The sequence below is a fragment of the Thunnus maccoyii genome, chromosome 1, assembly GCF_910596095.1.
Source record: "Thunnus maccoyii chromosome 1, fThuMac1.1, whole genome shotgun sequence".
Lineage (NCBI taxonomy): Eukaryota > Metazoa > Chordata > Actinopteri > Scombriformes > Scombridae > Thunnus > Thunnus maccoyii.
The window spans coordinates 15,178,269-15,202,810 of record NC_056533.1 but is presented as its reverse complement, the minus strand read 5'-3'; the positions used below and the strand labels follow the sequence as shown (position 1 = coordinate 15,202,810).

General features: G+C 40.5%; 1 protein-coding gene across 4 annotated transcripts; it reads right to left on the bottom strand.

Annotated features, from left to right (window-relative positions):
• Positions 1–831: 831 nt before the first annotated feature.
• esrp2 (epithelial splicing regulatory protein 2) lies at positions 832–23,774 on the bottom strand. 4 transcript variants are annotated; one of them, XM_042416830.1, is made up of 17 exons: positions 23,611–23,774; positions 23,278–23,430; positions 22,693–22,821; positions 15,334–15,447; positions 14,787–14,901; positions 14,435–14,530; positions 13,689–13,743; positions 13,067–13,177; positions 12,361–12,493; positions 11,922–11,964; positions 9,739–10,040; positions 8,594–8,827; positions 7,728–7,926; positions 6,432–6,636; positions 6,063–6,258; positions 4,459–4,559; positions 2,271–2,357 (listed from the first exon to the last, which is right to left on the bottom strand). In XM_042416830.1, exons 2-16 carry the CDS (start codon positions 23,407–23,409, stop codon positions 4,473–4,475), a joined length of 2,151 nt encoding a protein of 716 aa, XP_042272764.1. In that variant the 5' UTR covers positions 23,410–23,430; positions 23,611–23,774; the 3' UTR covers positions 2,271–2,357; positions 4,459–4,472. The 4 variants fall into 4 exon arrangements, with proteins under 4 accessions (XP_042272746.1, XP_042272756.1, XP_042272771.1 ...); XM_042416812.1 differs by lacking the exon at positions 4,459–4,559 and having other exon boundaries at positions 832–2,357; XM_042416822.1 differs by lacking the exon at positions 4,459–4,559 and having other exon boundaries at positions 832–2,357; positions 13,067–13,174.
• Positions 23,775–24,542: the final 768 nt, after the last annotated feature.

Genomic DNA, 24,542 nt, shown 5'->3' with positions numbered 1-24,542 from the left:
TTTTGATACAAAATCTGCATTTTCTAACCCAACTTTCCCATCCTGCTTTTTTTATTCTCCCAAAACTGTCCAACCAGTCAAACTCCCACTCATACACCATCATGATATACATTTTATTGAGAAGGTTTAAAATAATAAACTAACATGACAATAACAAAGAAAATGTACTGTAAATACAGCTTCACACATTCCTTCACAAACTCTTGTAGTATATGTAGAGGACACTGGTCAGCTCAGTCATAGTGGAGTTCAGATTTGGATCGTTAATTTGGCTTTTATGAAATGGATATAATTCAAAAATCATATAGCTTTAAAATGTATAGAATCTGAAAGTCTTTCATTTTATGCCCCCTAGTGGTAGAATTGAACCTGTAAACAGACAGCAATGCATACTGCTGTATTTGTTTAATACTTTTCTCTTGGAACTCTGGCAACAATTCATTTAGTTGTTCAAAGGATGCAAACGTTCTTACAGAGATCTTTAATCTACTGTATGCCAGGCCCATCCTATGTCTGTATCTATAGTAATAAATGATGATTGCTTTTTGTTCTATGTTAAGTGGACACTGCCAACTTTAAACCAACTCTTAAATAAATGTAAGGATGCTTTGAAAGAGATACAGGAATATTGGGATGGTGCTCATTGACAATGTGCCTTTCACTGTATGTGTGGGTGTCAAATTCACCTCCTAGTAATAATATGGTGTGTATTGTGTTATTGGTTACAATGTTTGATGACAGACACCTATAGTCTAAACATCAGGATGTTTAAAGTCATGTTACATTCTATCATGTGCCCATCTCTCTGAATGAGACCAAATGAAACACTGCTTATTGTCAACATTTTTTATTGTTTACAGTCTTATACACAGTTCTAAATTCATACAAGTCTCAAACTTGCAACAAAAGAAACAAATATCTCCTCTGCCACCAGAGGTTGACCTAGCCTTATTTGGGCCAGTATTGCACTCTGGGTAGTGTAGGCACAGTGATGACGAAAAAGCTTGGACAGCTGTCAGCAGGCCTGTCACATGAAAAGCTTTACACAGTACTCTGTTCAAAAGCAGAAATCAAGGCATGCTACAGACTGATCACTGTGAAGAGTCTGGAAATAAGAACAGAAGATACCGTAGTTGAGGTCAATAATTATAAAAGGCATCAGGAGACGCCTCAGGTCTTTTACATTTATTAACAAAATCTCCAATTTGTAAGGAAATGGGATTAGTAAAAATAGAATCAACTGATTATGCTACTCTGATAAAGATTCTCGGTTCCTTAAAGCTTTGATTAGAGCAAAAAGAAATCTGTAGTGCTTGAAGACAGATGACATACGTCAAACATAAATGGTTTTTACAGACAGACAAAAATACAAAAATTAGCTGGTACACTGGCACATCTGTAATATTGCTCTTTAACCAACAGTCCCTGCAGCTCAACACTAGTTTAAATTACTCCAAGACAGTTGAGAAGAACAGTCTCTTTGTTTTCAGTAGTCTAAGTCAGTCTATGGCTTTTTTTCTCTTTTTAAATGGCACCAATACACTGCTGGAGGCCATTAAATCAATAAACATTGTGCATGTACATACACACAGCTGTGTTTGCGTAGCGCTAACACAAAGGATTATAAACTCTGAGGAAAAAAAAAAAGTCTTGTAGTGTTATAAAGTGAAACAGAAATATACAGAAAAGGTCGTGCAGAAGAACGCTTGTGTAAGGTGGAAGCAGTGTCAAGCATTTCAGGATGAACATCTGTACAGTTTTATGAAGGACACATACTGTATATAGAGTATAAATATACATGCAGATGTGGCTGAGCAGAGACACTGACATGGGTTTTTCCAGGCTCCACACCATCACGTCTCAACAACCAGCTATTACAGTAAGAGCAGATACACAGTAACGCTACGCAAGACTTTCACCTGAAATTTAGCCCAACATGAATGACTTCAGCTGCTTCACCTGAGGAGCTGGATGGTGAAGCAGACATGGCAACAATACAAAACTCCAACAGCAGCTTCAGGAGTGTCGGGGCCAGCATTATGGCAGATCAGGGAGGAGGTAGAGGTTCAGTAGCTGTACTGGAACCTGTTCCGATGGGAAAGCAAAAGTTGTTGCTGAAGAGGTTTGTTCAGAAAGCGAGTGCTCTTCTGTGGGAGGTTAAATGAGGGAGATGGAGAGAGATGGAGGACTAGTGGTCAGTTACAGAAGACCAAATGGACCTGCTGGCCGTAGAAGGGATGGTTGGAGCGCTCGGCTACGGCCCGCCTGGCCATCTCCTCGCTAGGGAAGGTGATCAAGGCCTCGCCGCTGCACTGGCCACTGAAGTTGTACAAGATGAGAACGGCGTCGGGCTGGAGCTGTAGAAAGAGAAAAAGAAAAAAAAAAAGACAAAAACAAAGAAGACAAAGTAATTATCGCTTCCATTTCATGCAGTGGCGCCTTGAAAACACCAGGGGGAGCCCATAAAGCTGAGGAGGAACAATGCCATGAGAAAAGTCATCTTATCAAACTGGTCCAGTTAGGTTGGAAAAAAAGATTAATGGGCAGAGCTTGAAGAGAAAAAGCAGAGTACATGCTGTTCCCACAGGATCTGAAGCCCACAACGCAGGCACATTAATTAACCATTAGTTCGCATGCATCCACGTCTTGCATCGAAAATCAAGTCTGATGCAAAAAAAAGAAAGACATGCAGATATGAAACAACTTGATGATTAGGTGAGTAAACTCCGTTCCATGTTGGACAATCACATTTCAGAGCATGAGAGAGGGAGACAGTGTGGGTCAGATATGGCGTTCGGGATACTGTTCACTGGAAATGATCAAGTCATAAAGTGATTTAATGTAGGAGTGCTGAATCGAGACCAACTACTCGTCAGTGATCCTAAATCAATATGTATGATAGCAGGAGCAACGTGAAAGTATCTAATGTTTAGTGCTTGATTGATGGTTACATAGTAATTTGGTAAAATATAACATAAAGGACAGAAATCAAGAATACATGTTTGTATCAAACTAAATTCTATAGCTGACGATGTAGAATACACAAAAATAAGTTGTATATCAACTAGTCACTATTAAAAAGCTCAGTGGTTTGTGAAGGTCTCAATTCTGTCTAAGAACAAGCATACAAATATTTTTCACCATCGCTGTAGATCAGGGACGGGCCATCATGTACCAGCAGTCTGCAGGCTCTCATTCCAACCAGAACACCTGAGTGATTTAACTCTTTAATTCCTCATCAAGTTAAGGTTTAGCCAGTGAATTCATGAGCACTACTGCTTGGTTTGAATGAAAAACCTGCAGATTGCGGGCCCTGCTGTTGAACACAGAATGTTTAATGATAGTAATGACATTTTCCTGATATTGTTTTTCAAATCTTTACACATTCTAAAAGCTTAAAAGACGTACTGAATTGACACTAACTTGCTGCAGAATTTGATCTTTAGATTTTCCTGTTATTAGAGCCAAACCCATGTGCTGTCAATACCAAACTTCCTGCCATGAGCGGGTGTCAAATAATGCCACATGCAAATTATCTACAGGAGGCAGTTATTGTAAAAGCTGTAAAACTGAACCGGTAATCTACAGTTAGCAGGTGTGAGACCACGGCTTTGACCAGGAGTCACTTCATAGGCCTGAAATAACTATACAAAAACAATAAGTGTCTCTGATATATCATAAATTCTGCATACAGCATATTTCTTTGGTCAAAAGTGTCGGTCAGGAATCCAGAATCAGCACTCCTAACAGTCCTAGCAGGAGAGACAGATTCATGAAGGTTATGTGGCAGATTCGGTTGGGAAGCAGACAGGCTGACATGCTGGGTCAGGAGCTTAGAACCACGATGGCTAGATTGGGCATTCCTGTTCAGATTGGTCCTGTTCATGTGTAATCTGGTAGGCATTTGTATGTTGGGTTATGTTAGAGAGCTGAGTTCTCATAAGAGAAACATTTCTCCACTGCAGCATCAATTTGAGTCCCACAAATTGTCCATAGTGGACACAATCTGAAATTTCATGTCGGCCATATTTGGGAAGCTACGATGTTTCTGTAATGTGTGGATTGCAACAGTAACCAAATATATTGATTGATGAATTCAAAACCAAATTAAAATTTTTTCTTTGCAAAATGTATGAGATTTGGTGACTCATCAGTGGTCTTATTAGTCAGGTTAAACACCAAGTAAACACTGCACTGGTGATTTGGAAGTTAAAATATTAGCAATGTAGAGCATGTCCCCAAAGTATTATATAGTCATAGAAATGTAATTTTTAAATATAACCAAACACTTAAAAAAGTTTTCATCCTTCAGCCCAAATCTAAGCTTGACCTCTAGACATTTTGCAAATCACCAACTCAGTGCTTAGTGGGCAGTTCAGTGACCCAAACGACCTAATGATAGTCAAGGAAATGCCCTTTCTGTCCATTCTGGTTCTCTGGTCTGGAGGCTCTTCTTACCTTGGGGTGAGTCCCTAAAGACAAAGCCATTCTTTGGGCTGAATCAGACTCCTGGCCTGTTCGTTCATCTGAACCACGCCGCTGTACTCATCAGGGGCGTACTACAGATAGCATAATAATGAACGGACAGTCAGGGGTGGGAGTCTCCATGATGACACACAGTTATGGATGCACAGACGATGCAGAGGTATACACTCTTAGAAAGAAAGAAAAAAAAAAAAAAAAAAACTAACTAACACACCAAACCAATGACACACACACACACACACACACACCAAATACTGGCTGTCCAGGCATCATTTGAACCATGCAGAGTGCATAGATAATGTGAGATGTGACCTCTGCATAATCCTGCGTACACAGGGTGCTACTGACTGACACCACTGACTCTTTATTATTATTTTACTTATTTATTTTCCTTTCTTTTTCCCCCTTGTCTTTTTCTTTTGTTTCCCCTGGCCCTTCTAGATGTAATATTTTATGTAATTATTATTTTTATCAATATGTTACTGCTGGTATTGTTATTTTATGTTACTTTTTCATTATTCTATTTTATATATAATAGTTATATAATTAGCTCGTCACAGCATATTGATTGTGACAACCATCTTGTTGCCGTAACTATTCTGCGTAAAACTGAAGAAATAAAATGTGGTGATAAAAGGAACCACCAATGTGATTAAGCATGAGACTGGTGGTTAAAGGACACCAGTGCTGGTGTGGGAATTATTTTCTCACCCAGGGCCAGTGTGAGAAACTCTACGGCAGCCAGAAAACACACACTCACTCCATTAGGGATAGAATTACTCTAGTTCAGCCAACAGTCAGAAGTGGTGTCAGCTTCACTCTCCCTCTCAAACACACACACACACACTAAAGGGGAGTTTTTCCGTGCTGCTGTCGCCAAGTGCTTGCTCATAAGGGAATGTTGGGTCTCTGTAAATAAAGAGTATAGTCTAGACCTGCTCTATGTGCAAAGTGTCCTGAGATGACTTCTCTTGTGATTTGGCGCTATATAAATAAAATTGACTTGACTTGAAATTGACACACACACACACAGAGTTCATAATATACGGGTTGTAGCAGTACTAAATGACAAGAGCCATAAAGACCAAAAGCGGAACCCAAACTCTGTTCAAACAACACAACCCCTCCACCTCAAACCCCACCCCTCTCCTCTCCCTCCCTGTCTGAAGCCACACCTGTTAGGGTACATACCTGCTTCAGAGGACTCCACCTAATCTGGCCTGGCGGCAAAAAAAATGATGGGGTAAGGGGGAGGGGAAGGGGGGGGGGCACACACAAGTGCACACATGTCCCTTAATTGAATACTGCTGTAGTGTGATTCTGCGATAAAAAGCACCAATGGATACAGGGGAAAAGTTCAGAGGTCTGATACCCTGAAACTTCTTCATGTGGAGTTGCAGACTGTGAGAAGAGTTCACAATCAACAAAATTCAGCTAAAAACACTGACAGCGGTTAACCTGGTCGGCATTTAAATTCACTGTCATTATCAAGTGGCTGATATTTGGATGCCCGCTACATCCCTGCAAACACCAATGTACTGATACAAGGCAGCTTCTAGATCTATAGAAGTACTGACCTGGTATCCCTGGAAGAAACTGAGGATGTCCTTGACTCCAGTATTGTAGGGCAGGCCCTGCATCCTGACCAGGGCGCCAGGTTGGGGCAGCACAGGAGAGGCGGCTGCAGCAGGGTGGGGTTGGGCTGCGACTGCTGCTGCTACTGCTCCTGGTGGAGCTGCAAAGTAGCTAACTGTGGAGGGAGAAACTGGGGGGCTGGAGAGAGAGGATGGCAGATGGAGGAGATGAAGAGTGAGAGAAGAAGAGAGCCAAGCTGAATGAAGTGTAAGTGGTAAAGAATAGGAGGACCGGTCTAAGCACATTTGTCATTTTTGTCATATTTTTTCTCCGCTGACCTAGCAGTTAGCTGTAGCTGCTGATGCACTAACCTGGGGTAATAAGCGGTGTAGTTCATGTTCATGTTCATGTACAGATGTGGCTGAGGGGGGTAGTAAGCCAGAGTGTGAGCGGGGCTGTGTGTGGTGGTCTGATGGGGTCTAGGAGCAGCCAGCAGGGGGGGCTGATAGAGGGCGGCATCAGAGAGAATGGCAGGTGGGGTGGGGAACGCGGCGTAAGCTGTGGGGGGAGACAGACCTACAGGAAGAGACAGATGTAGTCATTTACATGCCTGTTCACAGCACAAGCACAGTCCTGCCAGCAGTGAAGTTTATTATGAGCTATATGAATAGTTTAAACATCCATAAATTCAATTTTTAAACTCTCTACTTGTGTCACTGCATACTCGGGTCTCAACCAAGAGCATTGATTAGTTGAATGTTACAATAGATACGAACAATGACAAAACTATACAATTAAGACCAACACTGAAAACAAAAACCTACAGATTTTTCCTTTTAACAACACATTCAACCGGAAAGTCTGAAAAAAGCTTCTGCATGCCGGAAGCTTACTGTGTCCTTCAGGCTGTCATGCGTACAATGTAAACAAACACAAATGACGGTATATATATTTACCTACAAACAACCACTATCAGTGTGAGACTGTGGGTGACTGTGGTCACCCTCAGCACCAACCAGGGAACACGGTGACACACAACATTGCTGACCTTGTAGTGTTTCCAGGTTAGTCGGGGTGAAATTTTTTTACTGTAACTAATTCTAATGATGATATACGTGAAAAAGCAAAAACGCCTTTGTCAGACAACTATTTAATGAGTCTTAGATGAAAATAGTAAAGGGAAGTTGATCAGTGACTATTAAAAAGAAATACATAGAAAAGTAAAAAAATAAAAGCGCTCTCTCGTGGCTGCCAATCTAATCTCCAGCACCACAGGCAGATATGAGCTGCACAGAGCAAAGTACAGAGTTTGAGTTGAATTCAGTCCAGTCGAAACTGGCATCCTTGTGTCAGAAGAAGACAAGTAATAGTTTTATATTCTATGTATTTATTCCTTTGTTACATGTCATACCCCGTCTTTCTCTCTCTTCCCTTTGTCTCCTGTCTACTCTCTGCAGTCACTGTAATAAAGTCTTAAAATGCTCCCCCCAAAAAGATGTTTACAAAAAACAAAACAAATATCTGTCTGCATACTTGATCAGGCAGCATTTCTGTGTCCCAACAGGTAAAAAAAAATGATGGTAAATATAGTAAATCCTAACTGATCAATTTCAATTATCACCATAATCAAAAGAAAGGAACCTTCACTGGTGGCTTCATTAACTTACAGGGAAGTTTGCAGGGTGGAGGGGAGAGTCCGCTGCGGTTCAGGGTTCCTCCCATCAGGACGATGCTCATCTCCTCTGTGGAGCACTGGAACACCTCCACGTAACGGTCCTTCATCGTCTTTTTATGGCACTTTTGGGACACCATAAATGCCCTGTCGGGTGATTTCATTTGGATGAAGGCATCACCAGAGGGCCGACCCTGCAGAGAGAAGAAATGAAGAAAAGGGACATTTTTACTGTAAATTATCTGATGGCTAAAATTTGGTGAAAAGAGAGTACTGGGATATCAGATTACATTTTACCAAAATCTGTCACAGATTGAGATATTAAATACATCATATAATGCATATAATTAAAAAACATTAGCTAGAGGAAATTTGTCTGTTAAAAACATACAAAAAAATCCCCAAAAAACATTTGACCCAATGGGATTTCCACAAGTTAACATTTAGTATTTGATTTCAAATACTAGTCAATATCCCTGGTCCAGAGCTAGCATACAATCCCAAACTGAGCCCTTCACCAGAAGGCATAGATCTGGTCTTCTTGGGTGACATGGATCTGGTATTTTCACCATTCAATTTTTGTTTTATCATAACTATAATGCTGCGTTCATGTGGTAGTTGGAGACTCTGAACAGCATCACATTTGTGCAGAAAACAAATCTGGACAGCAAATGATAAACAGCGAACAGTAAAGGCAGCATAAGCATTGCGCCTGCTGTATTTGGACAACAAGAATCATACAGTAGACCTACCTCAAATACTCCCAGAGTTGATATTTGACATGGAATGAATGGGGATGACATTTAACATAGTTTTAAAACCTGCAGATTTACATGTACATGTGTGTCCCACCAGTCTGACCTGTTGGTTGAGGACCATGTGGACTCCATGGGGTTTGATGTCAACAGTGTGCTCTCCCATGAACTCCAGAATATCCTCAATGCCAGCGGTGTAGGGCAGACCACGGAGGCGGACACAGTCACGGGTGCTGCTGGCTGATGAAAGGAAGGAAGGTGAGGCGAGGACTGGGACAGGCACGATGGGTGAAGGGGGCAGTGTGGAGATCAGTGGGGTGGACATGTAGCGGTTCAGGACCTGGCAGACACAAAAGAGGAATGGTGATGATGAACCAAAACACACACAGTTAATTTTTAGCATACATCTGTAATCCCCTACAGTCAACACTCTAATGGGACAAGGTCAACAAAGTTCATTTGACACCAAACTCCACCTCAATTTTTGCAGTGTCAATGAGAAGCTTGACTACAGTTACAGAATCATTTCTGCAAAATCAGATGAGAAGGAAAATAAGTTCACAGTGAAATTTACATTGTGAAATAATGTTTCGTCACATATTTCTGAGTCTGTGTTTGCTCACTTCTCTATGTTGTCATAACATCCTCTCTTTGGAAATGTTGCTGGCAGGGGAAGCAGCTGCTGTGAACCTCAGCCCATGTTGATTTGTATCACAAATAGAAAGGGACTTTTTTGATTTTTCATTGACGAGAAAGAGTCTTTCTCCAGAGCCTTACTTGCAAAAAACCCCAAAATGTAATACATAAATAAAAAGCATGATTAGTTTGTTTTGTATCAAAAAGTACTCAAATTACTGGCAGAAAAAAACGTTGGCATGTGTGTGTCTCAAATAGAAACCCAAAGCCACAAGTTCCCTCTTCTTATTTACAAGTCTCAATGTTCTTTTGAAACAGAATTATGTGCAACATTTTATTGACCCCTGAAAGAGGACTTTGTTGTTGTCTGTATGGAACAGTCAGAGCAAAGCATCAGCTACCAAGCACTCACCTTTCTCGGGACACTTAGTGCTGCCAAACATAGGGGCTTAAAATCAATTATTTTATTTAAAGGACCGCCACCTGCTTTAGAAACCACATCCCTAGCCTCTAGATTTCTTACAGTATACCCATTTTGAATCCTAGAGCACTTTTGATGAAATTTGAACTTACAGCTCCAAGACTTTTTCAGCCCAGACAGTTAAAAGATTTTACCTGCTGCACCTCAGCCGCAGTACTCCGAAACAGCTCGATATAACGCCTCCCCAGGATCTGCTTGTGCTTCTTCAGGGCATTCTGGGCATACTCTTCACAAGAGAAGAGCACAAAGGCATCACCAGTGGGACGTCCGTCAGGGTACTTGACGAATAGCAGACCCTCGGCGCCATCTGTGACTGGGCTCTCGGGACCGAGGAAGGCCAGCACTTCTTGGGGTGTAGCGGTGAACGGCAACCCCCGCATACGGACAATCACCTGGTTCTCTTTGGACAGGAACTGGGCCACCTCATTGGATGTACCTGGTGTCAGAGAATAGCAAAGATCAAACACCTGACTTCAGCTACTGGGAAAATAAGACAATCCCAGTGTCGCTCATCAGTTTGTTTTCAAACAAGGAGTGAGCGACATGGATAACTTTCTCTATCAGGAATATATCTATTGTTAGTGTTTCTTACAGTGTTTCATCGAAATAGTAATTTTTCTGGAAAATCGATTGAGAAACTGTAACCAGATAATATAAACAAATAATCTGATAATATCCAAGAGGTAAAATTCTTTGATAATAGTTTTGGTGCAGACTTTGTAGCCAAGAAAAGTCAGTTATATGGCAAGTTTTTATTCTAGTATTAACATGTTTGATTATGTTACGCACCATTGCAAGATGTGACCTCTGCCATCCACTGAAAAACAGTACCAAGTGAACCAAGTCAGGAATGTTATAGTGTCACCATCCAGTGGTTAGGCAGCAGAGTAGCAGACTGCAGCAAAAAGTGTTCATACAGCTGAAATGGCTGGTCTGCAACCAAAATGTGTCACACTGGCTTTGTCCATTGATGTGTGCACAGGACCGACCATCTGAACCATGTCCTCTTTAGACTATCATAGTTCAAGATTAATTTGATGATTAGTTTGAGGTTTGACTTGCAAAAACTGAGAGGATATGAAAACCTACATGCCCGTGCAACAGAGACTGTAAAAACAAAAAGTCTTCTCCTATCTCACATTTAACTCTTGCTCACAGTGTCATGTTTTATTTCAACTTTACCTTTTGTATGTAGAAAGTATCCAGTTGATGCAGCAAATTAAACTACATCTCCAGCCAGATAAAGAATTGCATTCTGATTACTAATCAAAAGATATAATTGTCATTTAGTGAGTGTAATAAACAACACTGTTGATATAAAGTTCAGTGGCTCATTGTTTGAATGTTACTGCTCAGGCAAAAACGGTTTTACTGACTAGCCAGCCATAATCTTTATCTGAACAGAGCTATGAAAATGTGTCTCTGTTTCTTCTGCTACTAGACAGGAGACTCAGGGCCCATACTGATTATTTGTATTGAATGTTAAAAGGTCAAACAAATCCTCAAATTAAAGTAAAAAAATGTAGAATATGAAATCTAATTTTCCTCCTTTGGTACACTAAATGTTTTGGAATAAACATCTGTTAACATTTTTACTATGAACTGCTTTGATTTCTCTCGATAACTGCAGCTACGTCGTCTGCTTGAACTATTTGCTTAAAGTCCAATGTGCTGTCAATCTGTATTGATCTTAACTCATGAGTAAAGTCCATATTCAGACTGGCAGCCACTGTAAGTTATCTGCTATGAGTGACTTTCTTTGTCACTTATCTCTGTTCTGTGTTACCGCTGGCCGCTGCTCTGTGGTCCAGAGGCCCCGGGCCCTGCCTTTGTCTCTTCACACCCCCTTTGTATCAGCACTGAGCTTGTCCTTTCACCGGCCATCAGCCATCTCTCCCACAGGGGAGTGGAGCTTGAGGCTGAACCGAACAGGTGAGCTGCTGTTAGCCAAGAGTAAAATCTCTCTCTAACTGGCCTCTAAGGGTTGGGCTAAGGACGAGAAGGTGAGGAAGGGATGGGGGGCAGTGGGGGAAGCTTCTCACAAAGCGTCTTTCATTAGTCTAAGATAAGCTGCTGGAGAGTCACTGGGATGAGGCAAAGACACAGGTAATAGGAGAGAGAGCCAGAGCAAAAATGAGATCCCTTCTTCTACAGTCACTACAGAGCTGCTCTTTTACAGATGTGGGAGGGTCTTGTTTTTCCTCAAAGATGCAGAAAAAGCCATGAAATAAAAAGGGTGCCAGACACTAACAGAAAGCCATTCACAATGACTCTTCATACACACAGAGGAGGGGGGAAAAAAAATCTGAAATCTGACCTCCAGCAATCTTGAGGAATTCCTCTCCTGTGGCCTTGTAGACCTGAGAAGATGGAAGAGTGGATTTAGCCATAAACTAACACAGATGTAACATTTAATCTGAAAGATCTTCACTCCAATAAACAAAATAAAAACAGTAAAAAAAAAAAAAAAAACAGCACTGATTTCATCTGGGCCATAGCTTTTAACTGATATTGAGCCCGTTTTATTAAATGCCTTATCAGAAATGCTGCTGAAGCTTCACCGTTCATTGTAATCTGGCCCTGATGAGGCTTTAGGATCGTTTAGTTAGTTAGACTGAAGACATTTAACAGACCCACACTGACAGTCAAAGGGCTTAGAAAAGGGGACTAGTGTTCAGCCAAGTATATTTAAAACAAACAAAACTATACTACACATCACAATTATGAATGAACAAGAAATAAATGCTGAGATTAACCTCGATGTAGCGGCTGCCCATGTGGTGCTTGTGTCGCTCCAGCGCCAGGTCCCTGTGTTCAGAATTGATGAAGCGAACTAAGGCCTCGCCGTTCCTCCTGCCCTGAGCATTGAGACACAGGGCAATGCCACCTCTGAAACACAGGTGCAGTACAGATAAGGACATGGAGCTACAACCAGGTATAAAACTGAAACTTCCCCTCTGCCTTTAGATTCACACTTCTGCTTCATGGCAGGTTTTGAACAGTATGGTTATCGAAAGTAGGAAAGTGGAAAGTGGGTACCCAGCATCAGCTAATGCCTCCAAAAATGTTTGTGATTATCTGACATTTTAACAAGATTACACCTTCTGCTGCACATTGTAATCAGAGCTTTTATTAGCTTAAGGGAACACCTATCAAACTGAGGTGACCATTTCACTCTTCTGTATAAAAAACGACAAGTACCTTTAAATACAAGATATTAGCAATAAACCCAGACCTTGGAAGGTTTCATTGTGTATTTAAAAAGAAAAAAAGTGTTTTATGTGACCTATAAACATTGAAATTTTCAAAATAAATTTTGCAATTGCACAAACAGTTTCAAAAAGGAAAAAAAATGCCACAAATCTGCTCTTAATATCCCTTTGTAAAATGTTCCTCTGCAACAGAAGCTAAATAAAGCTTAATAGAGTGACAGAGCTGTTGGAAAATGCAAGTCCAACATACTTGGCAATATTGAGGCCTTTAAAGAAGCGAGCAATGTCTTGGTCTGAGGACTGCCATGGAAGCCCCCGCGCTCTGATGACTGTCTCACTGTCCACTGGCTCTGTCTTACTGCTGCACCAAACACCATGTAGAGGGAGAAAAACATTAATGGCATTCTGACAGTAATGAGAAAGGAACAATTACTAGCACATATTATTTAAAGCATCTCCACAGATACTAGAATATAACATTAGATGCAACCTATTTGTTAAATGTGAGCAAACTGTCCACAGATTGTAGACAGAGAGACCACTCACAGTAAGTGCTTAACACAGTAACACACTCCCATGATTAAATGTCAGGGGGTTGTCAAGGTGATGGGCTTTTGGCTGTCTGAGAACAGCAGGATTTCGTGCTCTGCTACTAGATAGCCAGGTAAGCGCTTGATGGCAAAGTTGGACCGCTTTAATAACACACTTGTGGTATCCTTGTTGCTGTAATCAATGCTAAGGGCCCTGAGGTCTGAATACGGCTGGTGGGGGAGGGGTGGGGGGGGGGGTTAGTCTGTAAACAACACTCCTTGCAAACAGGTGTGACAGGAACACACACAAAGATGTATATCTATTGAAAAGCTCATACATACCATGTGCCAGAATCAAACTTGTACTTCACTGTTTCAACACAGGAAAATGTGTGATCTGAAAAAGGAAAATTAAAAAAAAAGGAAAATTGTATTGTTAAATGTGTCCAAAACAATGTTCTCTTTCTTGAGCAGTGAACACGTTCTGACCACTCTGCATTCCTGTTACTTATCACACCCAAAGACATACTTTGCTGTTATTAAGGGGGTAAAGCCAGAGGGGACTGACACAGTCAAGATGAAAAGTATCAGATATTGATTTATTTGCACTGTAACATCCTTCAAGTCATCTATCCCTACTGCACGAAGACATCTAAAAGGTAATAGCACACAATAAGAGGGTTTGCTGCTTTTAACACACATTTTCAAGAGCTGGTTACACTGAAAAACATCCTGGAAACAAAATGGAAATAATATGATCAACATATTGTACATAAACTGTTCTTTCTTATCAAAGTCTGCTTGATTCCAGTTTCCAGAAAATAAAAACATGCAAGACAGGTTTTCCGACTCAGCAATGACACAGCCACAGTGCTGATTATATAAACCCACAATCTGGTAGTAAAAGTAGGTTAACATTACGCTGCGAGCTCCTTGATAACAGTGCACGCTACTTCATTGATTGTCATATTGACCAGGTATTTTTCTGCTTTCTCTGCACAGGTAGATCAGAGTTTAGGGCAGCGCCCAAAAGTTCAGAGGCATTCCGCGTCTAATCATTATAGATACAAAGTCTGGCGGTTACTTACTGTACGGCTCAGCCAGGATGCAGAGTGTCAGCTGCACCATGCTCCTCACCTCCCTCACCCCCATCAACTGCTCTGACTCAGCGGGAAGGCCAACATCTGCATGCACAGTTAAGGACGCTGTCCGGTTTTAGTTGTCTGTTATTTTAACTTTGAACTACTTGTTGATGTTTTTTTGCTATTAGCAATTTGTGTCGACATCCTTTTACATCAGTACACCTGAACTGAATTAGCAAAGAAATTAATAAAAGTCTATAAACTTAAGAGTATTTATGACTTACAGAATTAACATGATGTGGCTACAGATACAGTTTAAGTGAATGTCAGACAACATGTACAGACTAGTAATGGATACATTCCAGCATGGAGGAGAGTGTGAGCTTCTGCACAGGGCCGGCATTGGGGCAGCATTTGTGAAACTCCTTTGTCACGTCCACAAATGAAAAGAAACATTCAGGAAGGACAAGATTCTAAAAGAAAGAGACAAAAAACAAAGGATTTAGTATGGCAGTCCAGCGGATAATGATATCAGATACACCAGGAAGCTAACAAGACAAAGAGGTGAAAAAGAGAGAATTCAGAAGAGCAGTGTCAGAGCTGTAACTAGGAACACAAACTCAAAATAAATGCATTACTTATTATGGGTGTTATGAATGTGTTTATCACACACTAACATATAAGACATGTGGACATGCTCACTGGAGCCATGAAAGCCGTAACTTGTTGGTTTAGTGGGGTTTCTGGTATTTCAAGGCAGAGCATGACATGCTAGTGCTCAGCAATTAGCAAAAAAAACATCTATTGGAAACATACTGTATGTATTTACAACTTTGTTTTTGTTTTTTTAATCAAAGCAATTCATTCTCATTTTCTAACAAGATACAAGAAGAAACATTAATTACCTTTTTGGAAGCCTCGGGGTGGAGGGCCTGTCGAATGACAAGGGGACTGTTGACACAAAGCGTGTAAGAGCTTCTGCCGAGGCATTTCACTTCTGATGACACCGATTGCTGGAACTGCATAATGAAACAGAGAGAATAGATACAATTAAATATGGAAATCATTACAATGTCTAACAGTCAAAGAAATTTCACCCATCATAGGAAAGCAGGACTATCAATACTGAATCTTAATATGCTCAATATATCTAATGAGGTCATTTATTTAAGCTTACCCCACTCCTATTAATTTGCAAACATTTTGTGACATCACAATATATGGGTCAAATTTGGTTCAAATATCTGTTTTGCAAAAAAAAAAGTGAGAAAAACACAGTGGACAAAGTGGAAATTGAAGGGCAGACAAGTGAAGGTGGTGTTGTGACTGTCTGTGTGTGTTTCTCATCAGGAACAAGGCTTGTTTAACAGGTTTTAGTGTTTACCTAGTGAGGGAGGGAGCACACAAAAGGACAGGAATGATCACACCACTTATCAGGATCACGACCAACAGACGCAGTCAGACAAGAGGAAAAACTACCCATACGAGTCCAACCTGTCCATCTCCACTTTATGTAAACTCTGATGGCTACAACACACAAACCTAAATACCAGCACATCCCACATAAGCACATTATTTAGAACTACCACATACAGTGCGCCCCATTCCTTGTGTTGTGTCAACCTGTTGGCAGCATTTAACTGTCAACAGAGGCCGTCACTTCAATATCAACATAAACTGAGGCTAATGACATCCTAGGTCAGAGTGCTGCATTTCTAAAAATGTTTTAAATCATTTTCTTCAGATTTTTGATGATTAGCCTTCAAAGGCAGGCAAGTTTTAAATTTTAAAAAAATCAAAAGGTTAAAAGTCTTGTTAAGCTAATTTTGACCACAAATGCTACAAAAGACACCAAAATAAACTAACACCATCTGAGCCAAAATATCCAGCAGACAGAGAGCAGCATGGACATCTCACTTAAGTCCTGTAGTGAAATCAAATCTAATATTTGCTCACCTTTTTGCACTAGTTTGGTCCACCAAATAGTATGACAAAAGTCAAAGGCTGTTGGCTTGCTAGATGAGTGAGCTACATTTGATTCTCAGTGAGATTAGCTTTCACATAACAAGGTTTGATTTAGATCACCATACTGTGCACGGAATCGGGCCTCTGAAATATACTGTGACTAATAATTTATAATTCTCACTTCTTGAGCAAAATTGTCATTTCTCTTACTGATATGCCACAACCACTCATCTATGATCCAGTTGGTTGACACTGAACATCAAATTAATCCATACAAACACAGCGTATTTAGGATATGGTGAGTCAGTATGTCATACCCAAGTCCCACCAAGACTACTTTGCATAAAACTGAAATTTTTAAACTTTTCTGAAGTCATTAATACCACTTGCTGCTCATTGTTACAATGCAAGATGGAGAATACCTTTTGCTCGCGTCATTGGCCAGTTCAGAAAGTTAATGTTTTGTTTTTTCCCCCCTGAACCCTCAAAGTCACGATCTGTGACGGCAAAATTAGACCATTTGCATGTTGGGACCACCTAAATCCCTGTGACTGACAAGAGGCAGAAGTTTCACATGGCCACTGGCTCTATATGACAGATCTTCAGACAGTGAGAGAGTATTAGAGGTACGTGTTGGGGCATGCTCCCTAACAGTCAGACAGAAGTGCAGGGCTATTTGGCAACACCAACCAGCTGCTGACAAAGGAAAAAATGCTTCAGGGTTACATTTAGGTGATTTGGGGTGGATGGCCAGAAGAGTGAAAAATAAAAATGATCAACCTGACAAAAGTATTTACTGTGGAGTTTCATTGGGGCCCATGAACACCAGCAGAACTATAAAATCACTGGTCACTGAACTTAATGTGAAAATCAGTGTTGTGTTTCTGTGCTTATCTGTGCCATCTTAACTTATCTGTGCTGTTGTGGATTAGTGAGAAAAACAGAGCTATGCCATTAACGTCTCTGCAGTTTTGCGGGGCATCATGTAGGAACAGGAGTGGCAATACTCAATTTACCCTGTTAAATTTCCAGAAATCTTGCCATAGCTTTAGTGAGAACAAAAGCAGCAACATATACAGACACACTTTTGCACGAGACACAAGTTCATATGTTGGTGGGAAGCTCTAATATCTGAGATGTTAGAGTCAGCTGCCAAACAGCGTTACATGTGCAAATTTAACCAGGGGATGATAAGAAACTTTGTGGAAAGAATGACAGTACCAGTCAGAAGTTTGGACATGCTTTCTCATTAAAGTGAACGGGAAGATGTGTCCAAACTTTTCACATGGATGCACTGCACTACAACTCAATGATAATGCATAACACAACACAGTGAAGCACTGCAGGCATCATCTCTCATATGAGCATATCCAAAGCTGTCATGAATGGTTAGAGAGCTTATTGATATAGGACACCTATGATGAAAGAAAAAAAAAAAAAAAAAAACACTACCTGAGCAAGACAACTAAACCTAGCAATTTTTTGAGTTTCATGTAGGAAAGAGACTTGACTGACAGCACTGCTTTCTATCAAGCTGGAAGTAACTGGTTACTGCTGCAGTAGTATTAAGTACAAATGTCCTTTACAGCATCAACTGTACCCATAATAACCCATATTCAAGGGTGAGGGAAAAATACTTTTCTGCAGTGTGGACACTAAAAGCAATTAAATGAGTGAGATTGCGGTGTAGGTGTGGTGACCCGCATCTGATACAGGGGTTATTAATTGACAGGTCCATATATAAGTAAGAGGATCCACATTGGTTGACATCATGACATGACATGACTTCACGATTATATTACAATAAATTACGTATAAGAATAACAGGTAAATATTAGTAAAAGCATACACCACATGCTCAAACAAACTGTTCAGAGCATAGTATCAAGATATCACCTCACCAGTACACCCTGAAAACAAACCTTTAAGACGATAGCAAAGATGAAGAGAAAAAGACAATATTGGGAATCAAAATCCCTCCAGTTGAATGAGGCAAGACTATTTCTGTGCACACACTGTTTTGTTTTGTTTTGGGGGGTTGTATGTATTGTAATACCTGAAGCTTTCATTGTTCTAACAATAAACACCAAAATCCAAAATTATGTTGCATGGATTGATTCAGAGATACATCTTAAGCATAGCCATATGGCACAATTCCATGTTTACAGTCATTACAGGACTAATGTTTGCTCATAGCTGTGCATGCAGCTCCACCTTGCTCAATTACTAAAGCCGGATTACTGAGAGAAAAGCAAATGTTGTGGAAGAGGTAGCGACACACCCTCTCCCTTTCTCCTCTGTGTCAAAAACCACAAGTTAAACTGAGTAAACAAACTGAACACAAGACAAATCTTGAACTGACAAGAGATTGCTGGAGACAATAGGTATTCAAGCCCAAACAGCCTACAGAAAAAAAAATACAGTTTCTTTTACATGAAAGGACAGTTTATGTGAAACGTGTCACACACAACACATATCCCATTAGTCATACTTTTTTTCTGTAATTTTTGCAACTTGTTGTCAGAAACATTTAAAATACAGCTCTACTGCTGTTTTAAACAAATAATAAATGAACTCAGTGATACACACATTTTTATCATGCCTTACTGGCACACTTGGCTCTGCGGTCACAAATTGGCTACTCATTACCAGTTGGGATGGGACAGCCAGGTCATATATATGATAATGTTCTTACTATCAGAAGAAAAGACATTTATTTTAGTTTAAAGCAAACATAGCATCCGTTTCTCCAAAACTATTTCAGGATTCACACATATTACCAAGGAAAGATTCTCTTAAAACAACTTTTGATCTGACTATACCCCCTGAAAAGGCATTTCCACAGATGAGGGGGAGGAAGTGGCCTTTGAACATGGTCCTATCAGAGTTTGCTCTCCCATGGAGCCGGACTGTTTGTATGGTAGGGTGGTGGTGGCTGAAACAAACTCCGATAAGAGCAGCAGGGAGTGTCAGACCAGTCCCTAACTAACTGATCAAGGGACCTAAAGCTAAAAACACACACTGCCACCGTAGCACATTTCGTGACACAGAAAGAGTCGTACCATTGCTTACAGTCAGGATGGTAATTTGAAATTGGGGAAAAATAAACATGGATAGAATGGTGTGTGATGAGATTAACATTTCTGCAACAATTAAAGTATCACTTTTTAATAGGTAAAATAAGTTGATTATTAGTGACTATTGCTGGTCTTTGGCAGCAACACAAATTCTCAAACATCATGCTGGAAAAACTTTGGCCATGAGTACGTTTAACCCAGTTTCTAAAAAGATTTTTACATCACATATGACGAGACCCAGCACATGAAACACACAGTTGGACAAGATGAAAGGAAAGACCATTAATAGCTGTGTGTCCTTGCATTCAAAACAACTTCAATAAATGTCTGTCTAAAACTGACACTGAAACAAACCAACAGACAGAGTTACTAGTGCTGAACAGTATGTTACCAGTACAAATTACAGGAAAACATGTCTCCCGCTGCAGAGCCTGTTCATTCGCTGCACCATCATTCTCCAAAAAAATCTCTTTAAGCTTCTGTGTCATATACTTCCAAGTTTTCTTGCATAACATTTATCTCTAATACACTTAAAAGGTTAATGGAGACACGCCTGGAAAGGTTATTTTAAAGTAATCAGGTTATTGCACTGCATGTAAGCATATTCTCCAATTCCCTGTCTTAATCTGATGTCTCCAGTGTTTATGCAAATATAGTCATTGCAGCGACAGGCACAAAATTCAAGATCAAAATTCTTTTAAGATCCTGCTTTTATAGCAGGATTAATTTGACAGTTTGGTCTTAGGAATCTTTAGACACACCCAGCAGTGATAGAAGAGCCTTGACGATGAGCTGTAATAACTATCATCATCGTACATTTGGGCTGAAACAAATCAAAATGATTTTTGCGTGTCATCTTCATGCAGCCCATTGGCGTAGCCTTAAAATCCAGGTTTAGTGAATGACCCTAGGATGTGACTCAGCATATTAAGTCATCTCACGAAATGTTTATAACTTAACTCAAAGCCAAAGACAGAAGTCAGCATTTCTGGCTGTGGTCTAAAATGGTTAAAAATCATTACATATCGTGAGTAAAAGAAGACAGAGTTACAGTTCCACAATAACAACAACAACAACAACAAAGTGTGTGAATCCTCACATCAGATGCAACTCCACACAGGCTGTGACATGTCGTCAATGTCCCGGAGTGAAACAAAGCCTGTGTCGCAACAGCCTGACTACCGTTACACTGTCAGCCCACTCCCAGGACCCACACTGCAGTGCAGGTGTGAAACACACACATCATAATGTGATAAAAAGTGTCACAGATGAAGTCATAAAATGTACACACGCGAGTACTCACATGTCGTCTATAGTCATCATTACACATCGATCTGTTCTGATGGAGCCCTCATGCTGAAGACTAAACTGGATGTGAAGAATTTATCTAACACAAGGTTTTTTAATTACTTAAAGTGTGTTTAAGTCTGAAATAATCGTTCCAGACAGATTACTTATTTTTCTACTAAAAGGTGGCAGCACTATTGGGTTTTAGTGATCATCATATGCTCATGTATAACTTAAAATTAGCTAATTTATAGCATTTGATATAGAGATCAATGTTTATACTTGTCTGACTTTGTTCTGGATCAGTTTGTGGGTAAAGGAACAGCATCATGAAAAAGATGTCAACGTGTTCTGACTTGGCAAATTGCCCACTGACTGACTTTAATGGAAAAATAGACAGCGGCTCCATTTCAAACATGTGTAAAATTGCTGAAACATTTACATATTGAATTGCATGTGTACCAGGAGCTTATCCTGTTGAATATTATGCATTCACAACAACAATAGCATGGAGTATAACTGGCACATTGCAAGAGCGTCTAGTGTTAAAGCCCTAATCTCTTCCTTTATAAATCTTTCACCAAAGAAAAACTAACAGACGCCCTTGGGGGCTCTGGCTACACAGGTCAATACAAGCCCACCAATAAGAGGCAGCGGCTTATTTCCTGTCTATCACTGAATATGCTGGAAAGGCCTTAAAAAACAGCCAAACTACCTGGAAAAATTGCCATTTTCTTCCTTTTCTTCCCTCCATCAACAAGAATAAAATCAAACTAAGAATGGCCAATAGTAAGAGAAAGTAACCGGCAAGACAAAGCTATGAAAAGAACAAGCTGATTGCTTGGGTTAATATTTGAAGGTTCAGCACACAAACTAACCTCCAGGGGAACTGAAGTCTTACCAGGCCTGTTTGAGGCACAAAATACTTCAGTATTTAGACTAAACTCCCATGAAATGTTAACAGTCTTTTTGCTTCAGTGTCACAACTACAGCAGCATCATTGCTATAAAACCTGAGAAAGAATTTAAAAGAAAGCAACCCCATTTTTGACGGATTACCCCAACCACTCTTCTTATGAATGCATGGCATTCAGACCAGCACTAATATCAACCCTAACAAACTGGTCCACCATGATAATGACAGGTTTTTTAACTACAAAATACCGGAGGGGTGGGAAAGTGCACCCAGTGCAAACAATCTTGCAAAGATGGCTGAAAAACATGTTTGGCAACATAAGTGCTTTTGTCAAAACAAACCTACCAACAGGGAGGAAACCAGAGAGCAATTTCATGTCTTGGTCATAAAGAAGTGTTGTAACCAGCTGCTGTGGATAAAGCCCAGGATCATGAAAGCCTCCCCTGCTGTCTGTCCTTCAGCCTAAAACAGAGGTGCGGTCCCAGGTAAACATTCCCCCTTCCAGATGTCTGCAGCATGCATCAGGCCAAGACAAGACTAGACCTGCGACGACTCCTTATCTCCATACGCCCCGGGCTCTACCCATCCTGACTCCTGAGCTTCTACAAACTGTCAGCACAGTTTAACTGTCAGGGCCAAACCAATGACATATCCCATCCAGGTGGAAGACCATTTTTCTTAAAGGTCATGAAGGAAATTTGACACTCCTCAGCTTTATACCTGAGCCAGGCTTGTCATGTCACATCTCGCTCTGGGCGAAAACTGTCAGTTGAAAGTTGTCTAGATTTAATTAGCTCCTGAATTTCTCATCATGTTACCAATGAGCTGCTGCAGCGTTCATACTGTATAGATTAAGAGCCCCACTGAGAGATTTCAAACTTGGTGTGAAACTGAGCACCAGGACGGTTTTTAAAAGGCCTGTTGTAAATTAAAGGCACCTTAGTGGGAAAAAAAATATTGAAAGATTCACCTTGGTGACTGACATCCCCCCCTCATTATTAAATATCCTGAGAGACTCACCTGTTGCAGAGCTTTGTCCAGGGGCTCAGCTTTGATGATGTCGTCCAAAGTCAGCCCTGTGTCCTCTTTACACTGGTCTGTCAGCTCCAAAGTGTCGGGCTTGACAAGACATCTGTGAAGCTTCCCGACCTGCGGAGGGATTTAGCATTTCATGGCGCAGAATACAGCGTGGAAATAATGAAATGCTCACAACCCCCCACATTCAGGAAATAAACTTTTAATAAAGTCAAACAAACAATTGACAATGTAGTTGCACAGAGCACTTAATTGTCAATAAAGCGTTGTTTATATCGAGAGGCTGACATGCCAAACCAAAAAGGTGTGTGTGTTCTCCATTAAGTGAAATTACACTCATTCACCTGCTTGTTAAAAAACCAGTGGTCACACACCTGTGAAAAGGTGAGCTAACAAGAGAATTGATGTGGTGCTAAGCTAACATGAGAGAAAAGCAGGCTACAGACGGTTCCAGCAGGGAGCACACACCATGTTGGTTTAAATGTCAAACATACTGTTCCACTACAGGTAGACACTATGCCACAAGGTACATAAGAAACCGTACAACGAACGGGTCAGAAAGGTCCGTACCTTTTTCTCATGTAGATCCACAATTTGCCACACCAAGAGAATTATTTCCCTCTCATCCGAACCCAGTTTACCCCCATTTGCACCAGCTGTTGCCCCAAAGAACACCACCAGAGTATCACTGTGCGAAGCCATCAGGGACCACAAGGGTAAAAACTACAATTAAAGCAAAGATTCAAATAAAAATAACACGAGGGTTCACCTTTTTCCAAGTGATAAGAAGAGCGAACAAAAGGTCTGGAAACTCAATTGAGGTAAACGGAGATAGAGAGAGAGAGAAGGGGGGAGATTATTTTCAGAGGAGCAACGAAAGAGTTTTGCGGTCAGAGACTCTACCTGTTGCAGTACTTGAGTGTGCTCTATCCAGAGATACTGGTTTAACTGGTAGAGAAGGGTGGAAATCCGTGTTTCTTTCACACGAACTCCATAACAAGCCCTAGAGTTTTTTTTCCTCCCCTTTCTATTTTTTTCTGAGTTACCTGTGTGGCTCGGCCTCTGAGTCCCAGAGGCGTCGCCTATTGGCTGATTTGTAAAGGTGAGGGCGGGACGCTCGAGTGTGTGCTGTAATCTCATTGGTCAGAGCGGATGACTCAGCAAGCAGTTTCACAAACCAGGGTTCCACGAGGCATGTACCGTGAACTTCAGATTCACAATGATAGTGAGGAGAAATGCAAAATGTTATACACCCAAAAAGACCAATATTTTTAGAGTTTCTGTTTAAAGATTTATTATGTTCTTTTCAAAGAAGTCTTATATCACTTCAACTGTGCTGAAATTAAGTCTGTCTTATAATGGTCTTGAGAATGAAATTCATCATTTTCTAAAAAAGAGTTTTAATCAGAGTTTCTCATAATATTGAACTGATGTGTGGGAGTGAGATGTGACATTAGTGTAGCCTATTAATATTTGTTGCATGTCTTAAACCTCTGGTCCCAAGTTTTTGTCTGCCTTACAATTTGAAGGATCACAGTGGGTGTCTGTCACCTCTTTATTCATGTTCTCAGAGAACATATGTGATTTGATTTCACTGTCTTCTTTCATCTTCTTCATCATCACTGACATGATGCAAATACAATATTGCTCGCCTGCACTACATAAAGGTAATATTCACCAAGAGTTTGAGGCTGTATCAGCTATAGTGCCACCATGCGGACGATTTGCCTTAAATTACATCTACCTGGCAAAGTTTCTGTAGTTTTGTTCATTGGGTGACAGTTTTGGGTAAGAGTTAGAAGGAAATGAAAGAAGGAAGGGAAGGGAGCAAAGAG